The sequence below is a fragment of the Crinia signifera genome, chromosome 3, assembly GCF_055691185.1.
Source record: "Crinia signifera chromosome 3, ASM5569118v1, whole genome shotgun sequence".
Taxonomy (NCBI): Eukaryota; Metazoa; Chordata; class Amphibia; order Anura; family Myobatrachidae; genus Crinia; species Crinia signifera.
The window spans coordinates 287,126,465-287,146,740 of NC_139219.1; the positions used below are offsets into that span (position 1 = coordinate 287,126,465).

Sequence of the window (20,276 nt, forward strand, 5' to 3'; positions counted from 1 at the left end):
ATGCTGATTTAATATGCCAGCAGCCCACTAAGCCACCTGAGACTGACCGTCTAACAAAGTCACAGTGACATGGTAGCTTAGTAGTGGGCTGCTGGCATATTAAATAAGTATATTTGATATACTTATTTAATATGTAGTAGTAGTAGTAGTACTAATATATATATATCCAGTACACATTCAGAAAGGGGAGGCCATGCCCCTTTTCCCATTGGCCACTCCCCCTTTCTGAATGTGTACCGATTTCTGCCCTTCAAATGTTGGAGGGTATGCTAGTGCAGTGCAATAAAGTCTGAGCACGGCGGCCATTTTCCAGCGATTCCGGCAATGCTGCTGCCTTCATCACAGGACTCCGGAGGGTAAGGTGTGGGCCCCCCTGGGACTCAGGGGCCCGTGTGCACAGCACACACTGCACCCATTATAAATACACCAATGACCCTCCTGGAGTCTCTTCTCATGCGCTGAGTCATAAGCTGGAGGCAGGGTTTAGGTACTGTCTCTGCTGCAGTTGGATGAGCCCCAGTTTAGAACTGATTTCTCTCTGCAAGACCCAAGTATATATATTAAAGCCTCTGTTGGGGGCAGAGTGACAAGCAAGGTTGCCGAGCAACCAGTAGCAATGCATTTTAAAGAGAAGGGCCACACATTAGCATCCAGGGGCGGATTGGGAATTAAATCCAGCCCGGGAAATATCTTAAAGCAGCCCTAATGGGGGGGGGGGGATCTGTTGTGCGGCAGAGGCACGCCCAATTTATTTTAGGGTGTGGCCTATCGATAGGGGCTTAGCCTATTTAAATGAGACTATGCCCCATTATCGCTGCTGTGGCGGCATGGCTAGTGGCTCTCTGAGCTGCTGGCTATGTCCCCAGCCCCTCAGGCTGCAGATAGGTGCATGCGCACAGCATCTATTCTGCAGGCAGGGGAGATAAAGACAAGGGGTGACAGTGGGACTATCAACTGCCCCCCCTTTGTGGTGAAAAAAAGCAGTTTACTTTTTTTCACCACAAAGACCCGGAGTGACATCTGTTTGTATATCGCTATTTGTGTGGAGTCGGTTTGACGAGTGATGGGCACCTGGGCATTTTAAGTCTTGCGACTAAGAGGATGGGCAGTGCCGGACCGTACAGCAAGATATAGATTATATATAGATAGATAGATAGATAGATAGAGAGAGAGAGAGAGAGAGAGAGAAAATGTACAATACCGGCTCTCCCAGCGTCCTGATACCAACTGCCCCGGGTGCCCGCTGCAGGTAAGGCTAGCCAGCCTTAGGTAAATACAAGATATATGGATGAGCAGCACTCCTGAGGACCAATAATACACGCTTACTGGTCGGCTGTAGTTAACTACAGCCGCCTGTAAGTGTGTATTATTGGTCCTCAGGAGTGCTGCTCATCCGTATAACACACACACATACATACATACATACATACGCAGGGCCGGATTTAGGGGTCACACCACCCCTAGGCACAACATATTAACACCCCCCGCCCTTCCCCCTAGTCCCATTGGCTGGAGCATACAGAGCTGGGGGGGACACACAACAGCGGCAGGGGATGGGACAGCGGCAGTAATTTGTGTCTCTCCCCGCTCACATTCTCAAGTGCAGGGAAGGAGAGAGCCGCCGCCGATGCCCAGCCCACTGCTGCAGCCTGATCCGGCGAGCGCTGCTCGGGATTACCAGGCTGCCCTCTCCACCATCCGCAGACATGGTGGAGCTGTCTTCCAGCGAGGAGGATTGGTTGTCTTCTAGGGGAGGGCGATTGCCCCCTTCACCTCCCCCTCTATCAATCCCTGGTTACACAGGCGGCACACACAGCGCTGCCGGCTGCTTACACTTCCTGCTGCCCAGGAAGAACGCCACTTCTGATAGGGCGGCAGCATCCAACATCAAATTGGCCCCTCACTGCTGCCCGTTCAGCCATGGTCACAGGCAGCATGCCTCTCTGTGGTAGGTGCCGCAACTACAGTGGCATAACTAGAAATTTTGCTCCCCCCCCCAGCCCAAAAAAATTGTTTTGCCAATTCGGAGCTCCCAGTGCTAACAGTAAAAATATGCCCAAACACGAATTAAAGAAAAACATAAGAATTTATGAAGAACCTATAGTGTGGCCATTCCAAAAAAGGGTTTGTGGCAATGCTTATTAGACAATATGCCACATGCTGTAATGCACATTACAGAATATGCCACACTGTAATGTCTATTACATATTATACCACACACCATAATGACCCTTACACATTATGCCCCATACCTTAATGCCCATTACACATTATGCCACATACTGTAATGTCCATAACCATTATGCCACACACAGTTATGCCAAATGCACATTATGCAATAACGTAATGCCAATTACACATTATGCCTTATTCTAGTTCACTCTTTCTGACAAAATCTTTCTTAGATGGACAAAACCATGTGCACTGCAGGGGGGCAGATGTAAAATGTGCAGAGAGAATTAGATTTGGGTGAGTTATTTTGTTTCTGTGCAGGGTAAATACTGGCTGCTTTATTTTTACACTGCAATGTAGATCTCACTTTGAAGTAAAACCCCACCCAAATCTAATTCTCTCTGTAAAAGTTACATATACCCCCCTGCAGTGCACATTTTGTCCATTTAAGAAGGATTTTGTCAGAAAGAGTGAACTAGAATAAGACCCTTAGTGACACACAGTGTAGGTGGATCCAGAACAAAGTGACAGGGGGGTCACCATGACAGTGGGAGAGGTTATTTGTGTGAGCTCCTGGAACAGAGGCCATGGCCTCACAATGGTGTCATCTTAAAGGGAATGATGTAGAGAGGCAGTGGACAGTGAAAAGGTAACAGCGAGAGGCAAAGAGTGATGTCTGAAACAGGCAAAGTGACATTCACACCAGGGAGAAGTAGATGGGGATGTAGTTGATAAATGGGAGAGATAATGGGAGATAGAGGGGCAGTGATTAACAGGGAGAGACAAAGAGTGACAGTGAGAAGCAGTGGGTGACCTCAGGGAGAGAGTAAAAGAGGTAGCAAGTGGGTGATGCCAGGAGAAGGCAATGTGTGTCAGAGGATGGCAGGTAGAGACATTGGATGACAGGAGAGAGAGGTGACAGAAAGAGATAGTGGGGAAGGAGGAGGGGGAAGGGGAAGGAGTGAGGGGGATAGAGGGGAAGGCGGGGAGGGAGCGAGGTAGAGAGAATGGAGGGGGATAGAGAGAGTGGGGTACAGGGAAATGGAGAGGGAGAGACAAACAAAGAGGATGAGAGGGAGGGAGAGAGAGGCTAAGGAGGGAGAGAAGGAGAGGAGAGAGAAATGGAGAGGATGGAGATATGGGGTAAAGGCAGGGAGAGAAAGGAAAAGAGAGACGGAGGGGTGGATAGAGAGAGATGGAGAGACGGCGAGAGAAAGATGGAGTTGGCTAACATTGGTGCAAGTGTGGTGTGAAGCAGCTTGGGAGGTAGAGGGCCATACTGCCACATCCTAAGCTGCGCTAGACCTCTCGACTTACCTCTGGCTGTCAGCTCCCGGCAGCTGCAAGGGTCAGACCCCATCTCCCGGCTCCTGCTTCTAGATGTCAGCTTCTGACTCCCGCGAGGTTCAGACTCCAGCTCCCGGCTCTTGCTTCTGGCGTCAGCTCCTGGTGTCTTTCAGGGTCAGGCTCCCACCTCTACATGTCTGCTTCTGGCTTGGCCTCCAACCTCCGTGATGCACTGATGCTGTTTTCTTGCTGTCTTGACAAAGACCCAGATGAGGTTGAAACGTGCACAGCGGGCTCTCTGGGATGACAACAGAAATTATAGGGCCCCATAAACTGTTATCTATGCCGCCCCCCCCCCCCCTCCCCATCAAACGTCATCAATTCCTTCCCATGCTGGGACATAAACTGGACACACTCCCTCCCCCCTTTGGTCTGCGCTCTATCACACTGACCCTCGCCCTGCGGCCTGCTCTCTATCACATTGACGCTTTCTCTCACCCAGTGGCCTGAGCTATATCACACTGACTCACTCCCTCAACCCTTGGCCTGTTTCCTATCACACTGACGCACTCCCTCAACCCGTGGCATGTGTCCTATCACACTGACGCTTTCCCTCACCCAGTGGCCTGAGCTACTGTATATCACACTGACTCACTCCCTCAACCCGTGGCCTGTGTCCTATCACACTGACACACTCCCTCAACCTGTGGCCTGTGTCCTATCACACTGACACACTCCCTCAACCCGTGGCCTGTGTTCTATCACACTGACACACTCCCTCAACCCGTGGCCTGTGTCCTATCACACTGACACACTCCCTCAACCCGTGGCCTGTGTTCTATCACACTGACACACTCCCTCAACCCGTGGCCTGTGTCCTATCACACTGACACACTCCCTCAACCCATGGCCTGTGTCCTATCACACTGACGCACTCCCTCAACCCATGGCCAGTGTCCTATCACACTGACGCTTTCCTTCACCCAGTGCCCTGCGCTATATCACACTGACGCACTCCCTCAACCCGTGGCCTGTGTCCTATCACACTGATGCTTTTCCTCACCCAGTGGCCTGCGCTATATCAGACTGACACACTCCCTCAACCTGTGGCCTGTGTCCTATCACACTGACGTTTTCCCTCACCCAGTGGCCTGCGCTATATCAAATTAACACACTCCCTCTACCCGTGGCCTGTGTTCTATTACACTGATGCACTCCCTCACCATGTTGCCTGCTCTCTATCACACTGATGCACTCCCTCAACCCGTGGCCTGTGTCCTATCACACTGATACACTCCCTCACCCCACGGCCTGTGCACTATCACACTGACGCACTCCCTCACTCTGCACGATATCCCACGACACACTCAATTGCCCTGCCCCTGCACTCTATTATGCTGACGAGCTCCCTGACCCCACACAGGATAATTCTGACCCTCCCAACTAATTAACCCTCATACCCTGAGGCCTAACTCTTAACCCTCCCTCAGCCTAACACTTACCCCCCCTTCCCTGAGCCTAACCCCCCACCCCCACCCCTCAGCCCAACCCACCCCCCAAATAAACACACATACCATAGCCCGCACTCTTACCTTTGGAACATCCACAGAGTGCAGTCTGGTTGGTTTTGGGCAGCATCTCTTCCCCTTTGCCCAGGCAGCAGCAGCGCCCCCCCCCCCCAACTAGGTCCCGTTTAGCTCCGCCCCCATCGGGTCCGCGAAGCCCCGCCCACCCGCTGAAGGGGGGTCTGTTTTGGGGAGTGGGCAGTGGCTGCCGCTCTCACGGCATGCATTGCAGCTGGGGTAGTGGAAGGTTAGTGGGAGCCGGGCAGGGTGGAAGGGGGAGCGGTGGGCAGAGAGGAAGGGGAGCTCTCTGGCTGTCAGTGTGAGGACGCTCAGTGACCCGCCCCATCAGGGTCACTGAGCATCCTCACACTGACAGCCAGAGATAGAGAAGTATACTATTGACTGCAGCTGCTGCAGCAGAGTTGAGGGACTCCTACCTCCGGCCGGCTCCCAGAGCTAACGAACGTGTGCCCAGTGGTGCTGGCTCTGCCCCGCTGCGGAGGACAAGTTACGCCCCATACTTCCCCACAGCCTTTTAATCACCGCGGGAGGAGCTGTGTGCGCCCGCACATGCGCACCAGCCCTCCCGCAGCCATTTTAACTGTGGGCACAGCCGAGGCCGTCCGGCCGGCCGGGAGGGAGGGTGAGCGCCGAGCGGCCGCTTCTCTTCCAAAATGTGCCAGCCCACCGGGAAACGGCCCGGTTTCCCGGTGGGCCAATCCGCCCCTGTTAGCATCCCTCAGATATCAAATTATTGATCATGTTCCGGAGTCCATTAGGGGTGGTGATAGATATAAACAACTGCTTAGACTTGAGGCTAAGTGGATCTAAACACAGTAGCCCCCCATGGCCTTAATGAGCTACTAGTATGGAGTACCTTTATGTAATTGTCCACATTGCCCTATCAATGAATCGTTGAGGTTATTAGATCTATTTATGCTTATGATGACAGACTGTGCTTAGAACAGATTCTTTTGAGATTACATGATTGATGTATTGGTATATGTTTCTTCCCAATAAACAATATGTGTATATGTATGATTTTTTTTGTTGATGTATGTTTTATTTTTTAGTATTTATTTTGTATTATATGTGTTTCTAATATGTGGTATATTGAGTAATGTTGGTGATGTCCTATGTATGATTTGATATATATTTACATATATCGTACAGGCATTATGTAGCCCAGCTGGTTGTCCCGGGATGGTGTGAGCTCCCGGGCCACCACCAGGATTTACTGTGTGTGGTCTCCCAGGTGTATGGCCTCGGTTGCGTGAGATGCAATCAGGATCATGCAATATACTGTTTGACCCCTCACTGGATACAGTATGTCCCTTAGATGTATTATGCTTTGCCTGATTGTGATATATGCATTCCGTCCTCAAGTGATATCTCCGGTCATTGCCGCCCGTTACTGTTGTGGCGTCGCTATGGGAACGGCGCTGACGGCGTGAGCCGTGGGCGTGTTCTCTAGTTGACGTTATGATGTTTGTGCCCGTAGTTAGGTTACCATGGGGACAGCGCCGGCATGTGGGAGATGCTGACGTGAGATCCTGGTGCCTGCTCCGGCTAGGGCGGTGATCGACAGCGGTGCCAGCGAGGACACGCACTGCGCCGCAGGCCAGCGCCGGTGTCCGGATTGTGGATGTCTGCAAAGTGGGAGCTGCGGAAGCCCGCACCCGAGGCTTCGGTGGTGGTTGTCTTCCGGACTCTGGTTGTCATGGCAGCGGGTCAGCGTGTGGGAGGCGGTGGCGCTGCTGCTGTGCGCCAGAGCCGGGAGACGTGCGGCTGAGGGGCGTGGAGAGCGTGGCAGAGGGCGGAATGGCGGCAATGTGATGGTATTTAAATGGTAAGCACTGTATTGGTTTTTGTACTTGTTTAGAAAGTCTCTTGAGAAAGGGGTTGTTCCCCGAAATGGCCCGTCGAGGCTAATAAACTTCAAAGTTCTTCACCAGAACCTGCTGCAGTGACGTGCTTAATCCTTCTAGGATTCCTGCTTGGTATATATAGTGTGTATATATATATATATATATATATATATATAGAGAGAGAGATATAAACCTGTTATTGGGGTAAAATATGTGATGTTTGAGAGGATTAAGGTATAACAGATAGAGAATGTCTAGGTCGACAGTCACTAGGTCGACCACTAATGGTAGACATACCATAAGTCAACATTGACAGAAGGCAAACACACGCTTAAGGTCGACTTGGGCTTGGTTGACACCCACAAGAGCTACAGTCCCCTGGTCACCCATGAATAGACGCTGTGCGCATGCACAATGTCTATTCTTGCTGTCAGAGGGGCTGGGGGCATAGCCAGCAGCTCACAGAGCCTCTGGGCATACCTCCACAGCAGCGAAAATGGGGTTGTGGCCTCACGGGAGCATCAAAAGTATAGGCCATGCCCCTTTCTGCTAGGTCACACCCCCAAACTTTCAGGCTCGAGAGAGTGTCCCTCCTCCCGTCGCTGTAAAGTTGGCAGGCATGCAGACAGTTCTGTGTGCATCCATATGGAACAAATGTCCACTTAGAAAACTGATAGGAAATATACTGTGAAACTTCTAATCGGTAAAGGAAAACAGCTGGCTGGGAGAGTTATCATTTTACAGGTGACAAAGGTTGAACAAGCAGCATATTCCCTGAGCTGGAGCCCTCCAAGCTGTACATTGTGACAATCTCTGTCTGTAATCTAGAAGCATATAAAATGAACTCAAGGCACTGTGTATGTATTTAACAAAACAAAATCTAGAAACCATTGTTAATATCACCCATGCAGGAATAGGATAGGCCCGTTCCAATGGTAGGGGGTCTGCGCATGCAAGTATTTGTGCATGTGAAGTCCCTGGGAGCGAATGGCTCTGTGAGTTTCACACTCAGGGCGGGATGTACTAAAGGGAAAATGCGGTAAAACGGGGGTTTTACCGCATTTTACTCTGTACCAATACCCGTCCGCCCCGTCTTCGCCTGGCAGGGTATCGGAAGCCTATGGGCTTCTATCGCCGCCCGTGCGCCCCCCCTCCCGTCCTCCTTTGATCTCCTCCTCCTCCAGCAGGTGTCACAGCCGGGAAGACATCCGGCTGCAGGGGGGAGGAGGAGACGCAGGGGGACACTGGCAGCCGCCGGGATGTGACGGAGACCCCTGCACACCACACCGCACCTCAATGCTAGCAGCATATGTTAGTACATATGCGGCAGCATCGCAGCGGCTGTCAGGTGAAGGGCGGCGATGTATATTAATACATCCCGCCCTATCTGAGCCAGTCACTACAGAGAGGGTGTACAGGGAGCCGGATCAGATGAAAATGCTGGGCGACAAACCGATGCCTGCCTGGGCGGGTGGCTGACATCACAGGACGTCAGTTCCCGCACCCTCTTTGGCCGACACAGACGGAAATAAAAATCAGTTCAGGTTTACTTTTATTTCCAAAGGGAAGAGAAATCATCAAATAAATTCTCTCCCTTTCAGCCACATGTGCGCAGATATGTTCGCGTACATCCCCTTGCATGGGGGGGGGGGCGTGTCTGGCCAGGTGGTGTTTCAGAGCTTACTAAGCAGTGAACGACTGCTCCCCTTTCTGTAAGCGAAAAACTAAGGCGTGATCACCACCCACATACAGTATTTAAAGGGTGAAGGGTGAGGGCACAACTAGGACCAGATGTACTAAGCTTGAAAAGTGATAAAATGGAGACTGATATAGTAGCAGCTGAGCAGCTCCTAACTCCCATGTTACAGGCTGTTTTAAAATTGACAGTTAGAGGCTGTCTGGTTTGTGGTCTCCACTTAGTACACCTCGCCCCTGGACTCCGCACACACTTCGCATATTATAGCTATGCCAGTGATCACCCATAGAGGAGGCCAGAATATTTTGTGAAACTCTCAAATATTTAGTGGCCAGAAACCTGGGAAGAGTACACAAATCATCCTGCAGTGAATGGTCTGGGCATTGTAAAGACAGGACTTTGGAGGACAGACAGTGTGTGTGTGTGTGTGTGTGTGTGCACTCGGGGTGAGGGAGCAGCTTTTCATACTGCCGCTCGCTGTTAGACAGGCGCTGCAGGCGGCGTGCAGGAGGCAGTGACAGTGAGGGCTAAGGCTGCTTTAGCAGAGCAGGGAGACAGCACCTTTTCAGTATGGCGCCTCCCTGCTTTGCAGGAGCTGCTGAGTGGGTAGCGCCGGCCCTGGCCATGCCCACACAGCATCCAAATGGCTGTGCCACACCCCCATATGGACTGTGATCCAATGACAAAGAGGGCGATTCGCTAACACAGAAAATCTGGGTTTTTACCGCATTTCTGTATGCTGTATTGTTCCTCCGCAGTGGCAGCGCTGCGGAGGGAATCGCCAGAAAAAGCTGGCGATTCCCTGCAGAAGCCTATGGGCTTCTTACCGCAGCGCTGTTTGAGGGATCCATCACAGATTTTGAGATCCAGACTGGGAACCCACATGTACAACAACCAAAAAATAATAAAATAAAAAATAAATAATAAAAAATAAATAATAAAAATAGAATTCAAAAAAATAAAAAATGACCAAAGATGATATAAATTAAAAATATATAGGAACTACACAATTGGTAAATAGCAGCACATCCAACTCAGCATATTCCACCAATGCAATTTCTTCTTTGCCCTTTAATAGGGTCTGACAGGTGGATATATACGAATGTGTTAGGATACAGTTCCTTAATTAGGGCTTAGTTGTCCAGTTATTTTGACTGAAACCATTTGATATAAAGTAGCTAGTGTGCACACTAAGTAAAGTTTGCAGATATAGCTGTCAAAAAAGCGTCAGTAAATGAGAACGATTGGAGGAACAAGGACTTCTGTTTTAAATAGCAGCGTGGTGAAAACAGTGTCCGTCCTGTCCCTTTGCAAGTTCTTACCAGTCGTTGTCTGCTGGTTACTCCACTGACTTTTAGAATGGAAGGATAAATCAGCACCGCAGCGCCCGCTCTCTCTGCTGCTCTCCACTCAGCTTTAAGGATGAATGTTGCCAGTCAGCCGGTGATTTGTGATAGCAATAGCCGCTTCCTCCTGCAGCCTTCTCCGCTTGGAGACTCGCACGGCGCTCTGCCACAGCGTCCGTGGGTGTTGGTATAATTGACGGCTTGGAGGGAGTGTAGACTGTCGGCTCAGCGTCTGGCAGATTTGTAGTGAGGAGAGCGTCCTTCCTTGAAGTTGCTGGAACGCGTTTCGCCGCGCACTGGGCGGCTTTGTCAACCACTTGGTTGACAAAGCCGCCCAGTGCGCGGCGAAACGCGTTCCAGCAACTTCAAGGAAGGACGCTCTCCTCACTACAAATCTGCCAGACGCTGAGCCGACAGTCTACACTCCCTCCAAGCCGTCAATTATACCAACACCCACGGACGCTGTGGCAGAGCGCCGTGCGAGTCTCCAAGCGGAGAAGGCTGCAGGAGGAAGCGGCTATTGCTATCACAAATCACCGGCTGACTGGCAACATTCATCCTTAAAGCTGAGTGGAGAGCAGCAGAGAGAGCGGGCGCTGCGGTGCTGATTTATCCTTCCATTCTAAAAGTCAGTGGAGTAACCAGCAGACAACGACTGGTAAGAACTTGCAAAGGGACAGGACGGACACTGTTTTCACCACGCTGCTATTTAAAACAGAAGTCCTTGTTCCTCCAATCGTTCTCATTTACTGACGCTTTTTTGACAGCTATATCTGCAAACTTTACTTAGTGTGCACACTAGCTACTTTATATCAAATGGTTTCAGTCAAAATAACTGGACAACTAAGCCCTAATTAAGGAACTGTATCCTAACACATTCGTATATATCCACCTGTCAGACCCTATTAAAGGGCAAAGAAGAAATTGCATTGGTGGAATATGCTGAGTTGGATGTGCTGCTATTTACCAATTGTGTAGTTCCTATATATTTTTAATTTATATCATCTTTGGTCATTTTTTATTTTTTTGAATTCTATTTTTATTATTTATTTTTTATTATTTATTTTTTATTTTATTATTTTTTGGTTGTTTTTCATGTATTATTGTGTATTAACTATGTGCACCTTTTAAACCATGTGTGTTTAATAAACTTTTTTCATCCTTATACCCAAGAGCGCCCCACATTTCTGTTTGTGTTTCTATATCTTTGGAGGTTGGCAATCCTCCTACGTGGTGGCTGCTGGGTATTAAGTTACGCCATCAGTTATCTCCAGCGCCTAAGGCACACTCTTTCTTGGGAACCCACATGTGAGGGATATCCACCATTTATGTTCCAAAGTATGATGAAACAATATTTGGGGGGCATGAGCTCTGATGCTTTTTGATATAGTTGGACAATATTTTTGTGTTTGCACCAATGCTCGATGAACACCTATCCAGAATGTATCATGTAAAGTACTGCAGAGATTTGAAAACTGGCAAAGCATAGAAAATGTGGTGAAACTTAAAATAAAATTGATGCTGTACAATAGCGGAAAACATATACTCCCATAACTGATTTACAGACTACAGTATTACGGGCACTTTATCAAAGACTTTTGCAAATATTGTTGACCATTCTTCATTTGGATGAGCAGGTCCCCCAGCTGCTGCTAAATTCTATCTGAATAGATATGGTCTAACTCAGGGTTAGCCAACTCCAGTCCTCGAGAGCTACCAACAGTTCACGTTTTCCAACTCACCTCACAGGTACACAGGTGCACTCATTACTGACTGACACATTTTAAAAGATCCACAGGTGAAGCTAAATACTTCACTTGTGATTCTGTGAGGAGACATGGAAGACGTTAACTGTTGGTAGCTCTCGAGGACTTGAGTTGGCTACCCCTGAGTTAGACCATATCTATTCAGATAGAATTTAGCAGCAGCTGGGGACCTGCTCATCCAAATGAAGCGAGAGATTGCATTCAGAAGTCACAGCCTTCCAGAGTCTGAGAGGAACCTAGTGTCCTTTCAAGTCCAGGTAAGTGTCTTGGCAAAAAAACAAACCGACACCCCGAAACCAGCCGGACAGAGAGCCGCACGGTGTTTGTTTACATCGTGCGGCTCCGCCCCCGAATGCCGCTATTGGCCGCCTTGCGGCCTAGCGGCTCCTGATTGGCTGCTAGGCCGCAAGGCGGCCAATAGCGGCATTCGGGAGGCGGAGCCGCACGATGTACACAGAGTACCGTGCGGCTCTCTGTCCGGCTGGTTTCGGGGTGTCGGTTTGTTTTTTTGCCAAGACACTTACCTGGACTACGTCACGCTGGGACAGGTGAGTATGGTTTCCTTCCACAGCTTCCCAAATGGATTTCGTCGGATCCGGACGGCGACAGCGACGGTCGACATGGAGGCAGAAGACGACGCAGGACCAGAAGATGACGACACAGGACCAGGGCTACCTACGGAAAGAAGATAGGTAAGTATTAGTATGTGTGGGCTTTGTATGTATTAAAGTTTTATTTTAAAAGTATGTCAGTGTGTTTTGTGTACTATTTTTTTAACTGTGGAACTACAAGTGCCAGTGGGCCCTTTAATGCCCAGCAGGCTGGGACTTGTGGTTCTTCAAGTCCCAGCTTGCTGGGGAGGCTTGCTGGCACTTGTAGTGCCACTGTAAAAAAGAATAGTTTAATCTATTTTTTACACCATAATCAGCCCGATGCCCACCGCCCAGGGGCATCGGGGACAGTACCAGGCTTCAGCCTGGCCACGTAAGTCCTGGAGGGGGGGGACCCCTTCATTGGGAGGGTCCCCACTCCCCCAGGGCCCCTGGCCAGGCTGACTGGTCGGTAGGGTTAATGTTTTGGCCGCGGGACCTTATATAATAAGTGTCCCCCGGCTGTGGCATTACCCTGCTGGCTGGTTGTGCCTGGGACTGGTTCTTGAAATACGGGGGACCCCTAGTCATTTTGTCCCCCGTATGTTGGGAACCAGCCCCGGACCTGGAGCCTGGGGCTGGTTGTTAAAAAATCGGGGAACCCCTATTTGTCGGGTTCCCTGATTTTTAATTACCGGCCCCGGCTCCTTCAGCCTGGTGCTGGTTTCGGCTGTGGGGGGGACCCCACGCTGATTTTTTTAAAAATTTATTTATTTTCCTATTTTTTTACACACTGCAGCCTGCACGGATCTGACTGATCCGTGCAGACTGCTACAAATAATTCGTATTAGCGGCCGTATATATGTGCCGCTAATATGAATCATTACACCATCGGAGGGTTACAAAGCAGTCGTATCTGACTGCTTTGTAATTTCCCCTCCGGAACACGACTTTGCATACGACTTAAACAGTCGTATGCAACCGTAGGGGAAATACCAATACGAAAAACTAGGTTTTTCATATTGGTAAATTTCCCCCTAAATGACCTTATTTATAAAAAACAGTGTACAATACCAAAAATGGTGTATATTTTATTAGTGTTAATTCAATTTAAAAGCTGACCGGCCATCACTTTATTTAGTAATAAGTAATTTTATTAATTGTATATGACCCGGTAATCTAGTCCCCTGTGACAGGGATTTAAATGGCGAAAATTATTAAAAACAAGTTAAATAGGTATAGAGAAAAAGAAAATTGAAATATTAAAATTGTCCTCTGTAATCCGTTAGTGATTTAAGTTAATGTTATATAAAGCTTTTGTGATGCTCTATCAAATTGTTGGTGCCAATGTGGTTGCTCTTTTATTGAGCACTTAATGTGTCACAGAAGGATTATACATCCATCAATTCCCAGGTCTGATAATGATTCCTGGTCCTGCTATCGCATTATCCTTTAAATAAGGATTGCTTTTTATATACACGTGTATGTATTAAGTAGTTGCAACATATGTATTGCTGTGTAGATACTCAACAGGGATACATTGTAGTTATTGCATATCTTTATCTATTTTGATAGTTGGTATATCATATGGTTATTTGCACTTGTCTCTGTGTTGTGGTTTCTCGTGCATGCAAGGGATACAATCCTGAATCATGCACATATATCTTTGTATTGTATTATATTAAAGTTTATTGGATAATTTGTGCCCTACTTGGTTTAATAAATTACGTGTAGTTCTGCTTCTGTGTTCAACATATGAGAGGAGTATGCATGCTATTCCTAAATGCTTGATTTATTTCAAATATTACTAGTGTATATCTTTTGAGATCTGATCTCAGGAGTTGTTGATCATAGATCGCATCCAGACTGCATCAGTCGGGTGTGAATAATGTTAGTATCAGCATGGGATGTATAGAACACAGACGGACGCTGCGCTTGCCACAAAGCCTGGCGCGCTCCACTCTGTGCTAGTCCTTATAGGTTCACAGTGTGTATTAATAGTTCAGTGGACACTAGGCAGTTTTGTAGACGTGTGCCCACTTAGCTATTTATAGGCACACAGTGAATAGCATGTATCCTCAATGCTCTATTAAGGGAAAAATCGTGGGTTTTTTTGAGGTGATAATATTAAATTACCAAAGTCTCTTATGTTGGATCCTGTGCCTATAGGAATATTCAAACACACCACATGATGTATTGGTGCAGTAGCATTTTAATAAATTGGAGTAACCATTCTCCTGCTCATTTGTACGCACTGTACATTATATTTGATACAGTGGTAATTACATGTGCGGACAAAGAGAGAGTTTGTGCTGACAGGGTCAAGTCCCCTAATACTAGATTACCGGGTCATATACAATTAATAATTTCATACACCAAATAAGTATTCTGTTGTATCGTTGGCATGCTGTCAGAATTTGCTTATTCAGATGTGAGCATATGCAGAGATTCAACCACTTTCTGTTTCTTCCCTTACATAGTGATGATGATAATGATGATGGCACCTGCTTTTCCCCATCATAGGGCTGGGAGTAGTGCAGGCTCATAGATGCAGCTCTGATCTTTCAGACCTGATTGATGGGCTCCGATTCTTCGGAGACCAGCGATCAGGTAAACACTGCCCTACCCCAGTCTCCCCCCAGCCCACACGGGGGAAAACTATTCACAAACACTTAGTATAGAATGGTCACCACCAAGAGCAGCCAACAAGCAAGTCTAGACTTACTCAGGAATGCAATGTCAGTGGACATCCCTACCAATGACAGGGCAATGCCTGCATTTTCTGGGGCACTCCCCAACAGGGCCGGCGCCACCACTAGGCAGCTCTAGGCATTTGCCTAGGGCGCCGGCACCTGGAGGGCGGCAGTTCGCCCCTCACCCCGAGCACTGTGGTACCTGTGAAGAATCTTGCGTCCCCGGCATCCCTGCTGAGTGCTGGTGCGTGCAGGGGTGTCCGTGCCGCCGGGGGGAACCTGCGGCGCTGTTATTGTGTATAAGCTTGACGCGGCCGGCGGGGTCCCTATAGAAAATAAGTAGCGCTATGCGCGCGGCGGCGTGGGAAGCGCTAGTTATTTTCTATTCACTGTAGGGACCCCGCCGGCCGCAAAAAGCTTATACACAATAACAGCGCCGCAGGCTCCCCGGCGGCCCGGCACCCCTGCACGCACCAGCACTCAACAGGGACGCAAGTTTTTTTTACACAGGTACCAACTCCCCCCCCCCCCCCCCGGCACCGGGGTGCCCCCACCCCGACTCGCCTGGGGCGCTCCGGCGCCTTGCACCGGCCCTGCTCCCCAAAAATGCTGGCATGCCACCCACTCAGCTGGTGAACGGCCATTGTTGCTTGTGATTGGACCGTGCACATGCGGGGTCATTCAATAATCACTCGGGCTGTGAATTGAGCTATTGTGTCTGAATGACCCCCTTAATGTGGATGGAAGTTTACTCATTTCTCTCAATGCATAAATTGGATGGAATTACGACTCATTCCTTGCCTGAAGGAACCATGTCAATCTAATACATGTCAACCCTTTTTGTGTGTCAACCTTTTGCATGTTGACCAATAGTGATCGATCTATTGACTGTCGACCTAATTACTGTCGCCGCTAAGACCCATAGCCATCTGAATCAGGTCCGTGGTGTGCTGGGGACATTTGTTACAGGATGGAATAACAATGTCATTTTCTCTCTTCCAGTACGAAAGAATACAAACACCGGCTTCTCTCTGTGTCAGATTGGAGAATTAGTTCCCATTATGGTATGTTACATAAAGTTATCTTCTGCTTCACCCATCATAGACATTGTAAGTCATTACAGATTTCAGTCATGTTACAGTGACCACTGTATTATTTTGTATTTATAGGAAGATAAATGTGAAAAGCTGCAGGAAGGGGTAAGACATCATTTCACTATGTAACATATGTACATGACATGTAAAACACTGTGGTGGCCACTTAGGAAATGCACCTAATGCACATCTCCCAACCTCGCGGGAAAGTCCTATTTTATTAGGACAATCCCAACCAGGGGCGTAGGGAGGGCGGAGCCGGTGGAGCACAAGCTCCAGGCACTGAAGGGGTGCAGGGCGGTAGCACACACCGCAAATCACTGACGCTGTGTCTGCCCTGCCTGTGTGCTGCCCAACGCCTGCCTTCCCCCCTCCCTGTAAGCCGATGTCCTCCCATAGGTATGCACACCTGCTAAAAAAAACGGCACTTGAACTCGCTTCCTGATTGGCTGCTTGGTGCTCGCCTCTGACTGTGCGTGTGACTGTGTGCGTGCTGCACTGTGCCTGTGCTCTAGTCAGCTCTGAGTGTGACCACCCTCCTTATCCCCTGAGCTGCAGCTGTGCAAGACTGGCAGTGGCTGTGCTCCCCTAAGTTGACCCCCTGGCCCCTGCTGCCCGCTGACCCCTTTTGCCCCCCGCTGCCCTGCCCTAGCAGGGCCCTCCTACTAGGCATAGAGCATGCAACTCCTGGCAAAGAGCATGGGATCCCTCTCCTAAGTTGCCCCCCTTCCCCCCACTGGCCCCTGTTGTCCTGCCCTAGCAGGGCCCTCCTACTCAGCCTAGAGCATGCAACCACTGGCATGGAGCATTGAACCCCTGGCATCAAGCATGAAACATTGAAACCCCTGCTATCGAGCATGAAACCCATAGCATGTAGGTAAGCAAGAAAAAGGGTATTGCGGGGAGTGAATGGCTAATTGCCAAGCACAAACCAGCAAATTCCGGCGCTAGAATATATGTATAATAAATGAATTGAGGTTATAATTGGTTTAATATAGTAACACCAATTGCTGCACGTGTTATAGGAGTTTGACTTAACTCAAAAGAGAAGAATACATGGAAGTGTTAACACTTTGCGCTAAATGGTGTAAGTATTGCTCTGGGGGATACCGACGAACAATATGTAAACTGGACACACCTCCTAAATTTACAAGTAGTATTTATTAATTAATATAAGAAGCAATAAAATTACAATAAATCTATAAAAATAATGCACAAACATTAGTAGGCTAAATGTAGCATCAGAAGCATAATTGTACTGTCAATCACGTTTGCAAAAATTGTAGCTCCGCATACAGTAGATAGTATGGGGGCAGTATGGGGGCAGCCATTTTCCGAGTGTCTCTTATTATATTAGCACTGCAGCCGGAGTCGGGGACCGCCCGTCACCCGACACAGATCTGCGTGTCGGGTTAGAGGCAGCGGCGCCGGCGGCAATGGGGTAAGGAGGGGGAGGGCAGGAGTCGGGAGCCGGGACCAGGTGGTAACTATAGTCCCGCAGACCCCCCAGGCGCCCACACCTGCCTAGCGCCTCTCCGCCACCGCGGGGGCTGCGGGACTATAGTTATGCCACTGTGTTCAAGCCACAAAGTTAGTAGCTGGAAAGCTATAAGTGAATAGCCCCTTTTAGCGTGTATGCAGGACACGCAAAAGGCAGTCTGTTGGGGCTTCACAATAGCTTATGACAATTTATAAATCGTAGATTATCTCACCCTCCATAGTAATGGGAAAGGAGGCGGGGAGCCTGATGTCTCTGCGGCTCAACCCGCAACAGCAAATGGGTGGCCGGCTCAGATGGTTTGCCGGGTGGCGGGGAATGTTCTCAGCCCACTTGTTTGAAAGTAAGGGAGGCAGCGTGGGTTTGGTGCCGCGTGAATGATGCGGTTGGCGTCCGTGCCTGCCGAGTCTGTGGAGCTGGTAGTAGCGTCTCATATATCCAAGGACGTATCTGTCCAGGCGAGCAAGCTGGGACAGCGGAGATTGCTGGCATGATGCGTTTCGTCTCTATGGTTACAAGTAGAGATCAGAATCAGAATCAACTTTATTGGCCATGTGTGCTTGCGCACACTAGGAATTTTTTGCGGATTTACAGTGCATCATCAAGCAGGGATGAGGGGGGGGGGGTGAGAGGACATTGCATACATTACATTGGGGACATTACATGTAGGGGAACACATACCCGCCGAGCTGCGCAGCGCCTAGGCAGCCATCAGCGGCGCCACTGGTCGTTGCAGCAGTCGGTAGGTGACAATATGAGCAGGGACAGTACAATTTATCACACAGGGAACACATACCCGCCAAGCAGCACATCGCCTAGGCAGCCATCAGCGGCGCCACTGGTCGTTGCAGCAGTCGGTAGGTGACAATATAAGCACGGACAGAACAGTTTGTCACACAGGGAACACATGGAAAAACCTACCCGCCGAGCAGCACAGCGCCTAGGCAGCCATCCGCGGCGCCACTGGTCGCTGCACCAGCCAGGCAGGTAACACAAGGGGGTTACATAGCTGAGATGCACAGTTCCTTGGCAGCCATTTGCGGCGCCATCTTCCTGTAGGAGAAGCCAGCGTGGGGGAGTTGGGGGTGGGGGGAGGGCAGAGAGAGTCACTGGGCCTGGGGAGAGACAGTGAGGCCTGGGGCTGGAGTTGGGCCCTCCCTGAGCTGAGTTCCGTGCCGCTGCCACCGATGGACTGATCCCACCTCCTCCTTCATTGTAACATAGCGGGGTACCGCAGCATTGGGTGGGTGACGCCGCCCGGTGCCGATGGTGCCGATGGGGGGGGGGGGGGGGGACGAGCTGTGCGCCTGCGGCCGGGTCCTATGCCGCATTTCGGGCGCTGGGGGCTGAGCTGACACGTGCAGCCGTCCAGAGCCGGGCCGGGTCCCCCTCCTCCTCACTGCTTCCGTCTCCTCAGTGCGGGGGCCGTGGCGGTGTCCTTGTGGCCGACTGTGCGCCGGGGGCTGGGCTGACGATGGTGCCGATGGGGGGGGGGGAGCGAGCTGTGCGCCTGCGGCCGGGTTTGGGTCGCATTCTGGGTGCCGGGGGATGAGCTGACACGTGCAGCCGTCCAGAGCCGGGCCGGGTCCCCCTCCTCCTCGCCGCTTCCGTCTCCTCAGTGCGGGGGCCGTGGCGGTGATCCTGTGGCCGACTGTGCGCCGGGGGCTGGGCTGACTCACGTCCCTTCCGTCTCCTCTGCGTCGCGGGTGCTGTGGCGGTGCCCTCTCCCGGTCGGGGGGGCTTCTTCTCTGCCCTCTCCCCATCATCCTCCCCCCGTCCACGGGGCGCCCTTTCTCCGGGGGCCGAGGATGGAAGCTCCGGTGGACAGGAGCTCGCATGCATGCGACCATCCCCGGCCCCCGCCGGAAGTTAGAGATGTGCGGCGGCCACTTTTTCGGGTTTTGGTTTTGGATCTCCCTTCGTGTTTTGGATCTGGATTGGTTTTGGCAAAACCACCATTGTGGGTTTTGGTTTTGGATCTGGATTTTTATGAAAAAATGCTAAAAATGGCTAAAATAACAGAATTTGGGCCTTTTTTCCCCCCCAAAGTATTATTAACATTAGTTTCCACTCATTTCTAGTCAATTTTACAAAATAGTCAGCTTACAAAATAGTTTTCATTTACTGTAGTTGGGCCAAAAGGGTATACCGAGGTAGCTGGATGACTAAGCTAAGCGACACTGGACACTGCCCCTGGACACAGCCCCTGGACACTGGACACAGCTCCTGTATACTGGACACAACCCCTGTACACTGGACACAACCCCTGTCACACTGGACACTGGATATATGTAGTCACACTGGACAATGGATATATGTCGTCACACTGGACACTGTATATATGTCGTCACACTGGACACTGGATATATGTCGTTACACTGGACACTGGATATATGTCGTCACACTGGACACTGGATATATGTCGTCACACTGGACACTGGATATACGTCGTCCCACTGGACACAGGATATATGTCGTTACACTGGACACTGGATATATGTCGTCACACTGGACACTGGATATATGTCGTCACGCTGGACACAGGATATATGCTGGCACACATTACATGTCACACTGGACACAGGATATATGTTGTGACTTGTGACACTGGACACAGGATATATTGTCGTCACACTGGCCACTGGATATATGTCGTCACACTGGACACAGGATATATGTCGTAACACTGGACAATGGATAT

At 49.9% G+C, this 20,276-nt stretch overlaps 1 protein-coding gene across 3 annotated transcripts in view; it reads left to right on the top strand.

Annotated features, from left to right (window-relative positions):
• The first annotated feature begins 6,546 nt into the window (after window positions 1-6,546).
• The window catches only part of LOC146064653 (apolipoprotein L3-like), a 66,589-nt gene continuing 52,859 nt past the window's right edge, over window positions 6,547-20,276 (top strand). For all 3 annotated transcript variants that reach the window (XM_083178411.1, XM_083178412.1, XM_083178413.1), the window contains exons 1-3: window positions 6,547-6,873; window positions 15,986-16,047; window positions 16,153-16,182. In XM_083178411.1, coding sequence (XP_083034537.1) covers window positions 16,045-16,047; window positions 16,153-16,182 — 33 coding nt within the window. In that variant the 5' untranslated portion in view covers window positions 6,547-6,873; window positions 15,986-16,044. The remainder of the gene's footprint in view (window positions 6,874-15,985; window positions 16,048-16,152; window positions 16,183-20,276) is intronic.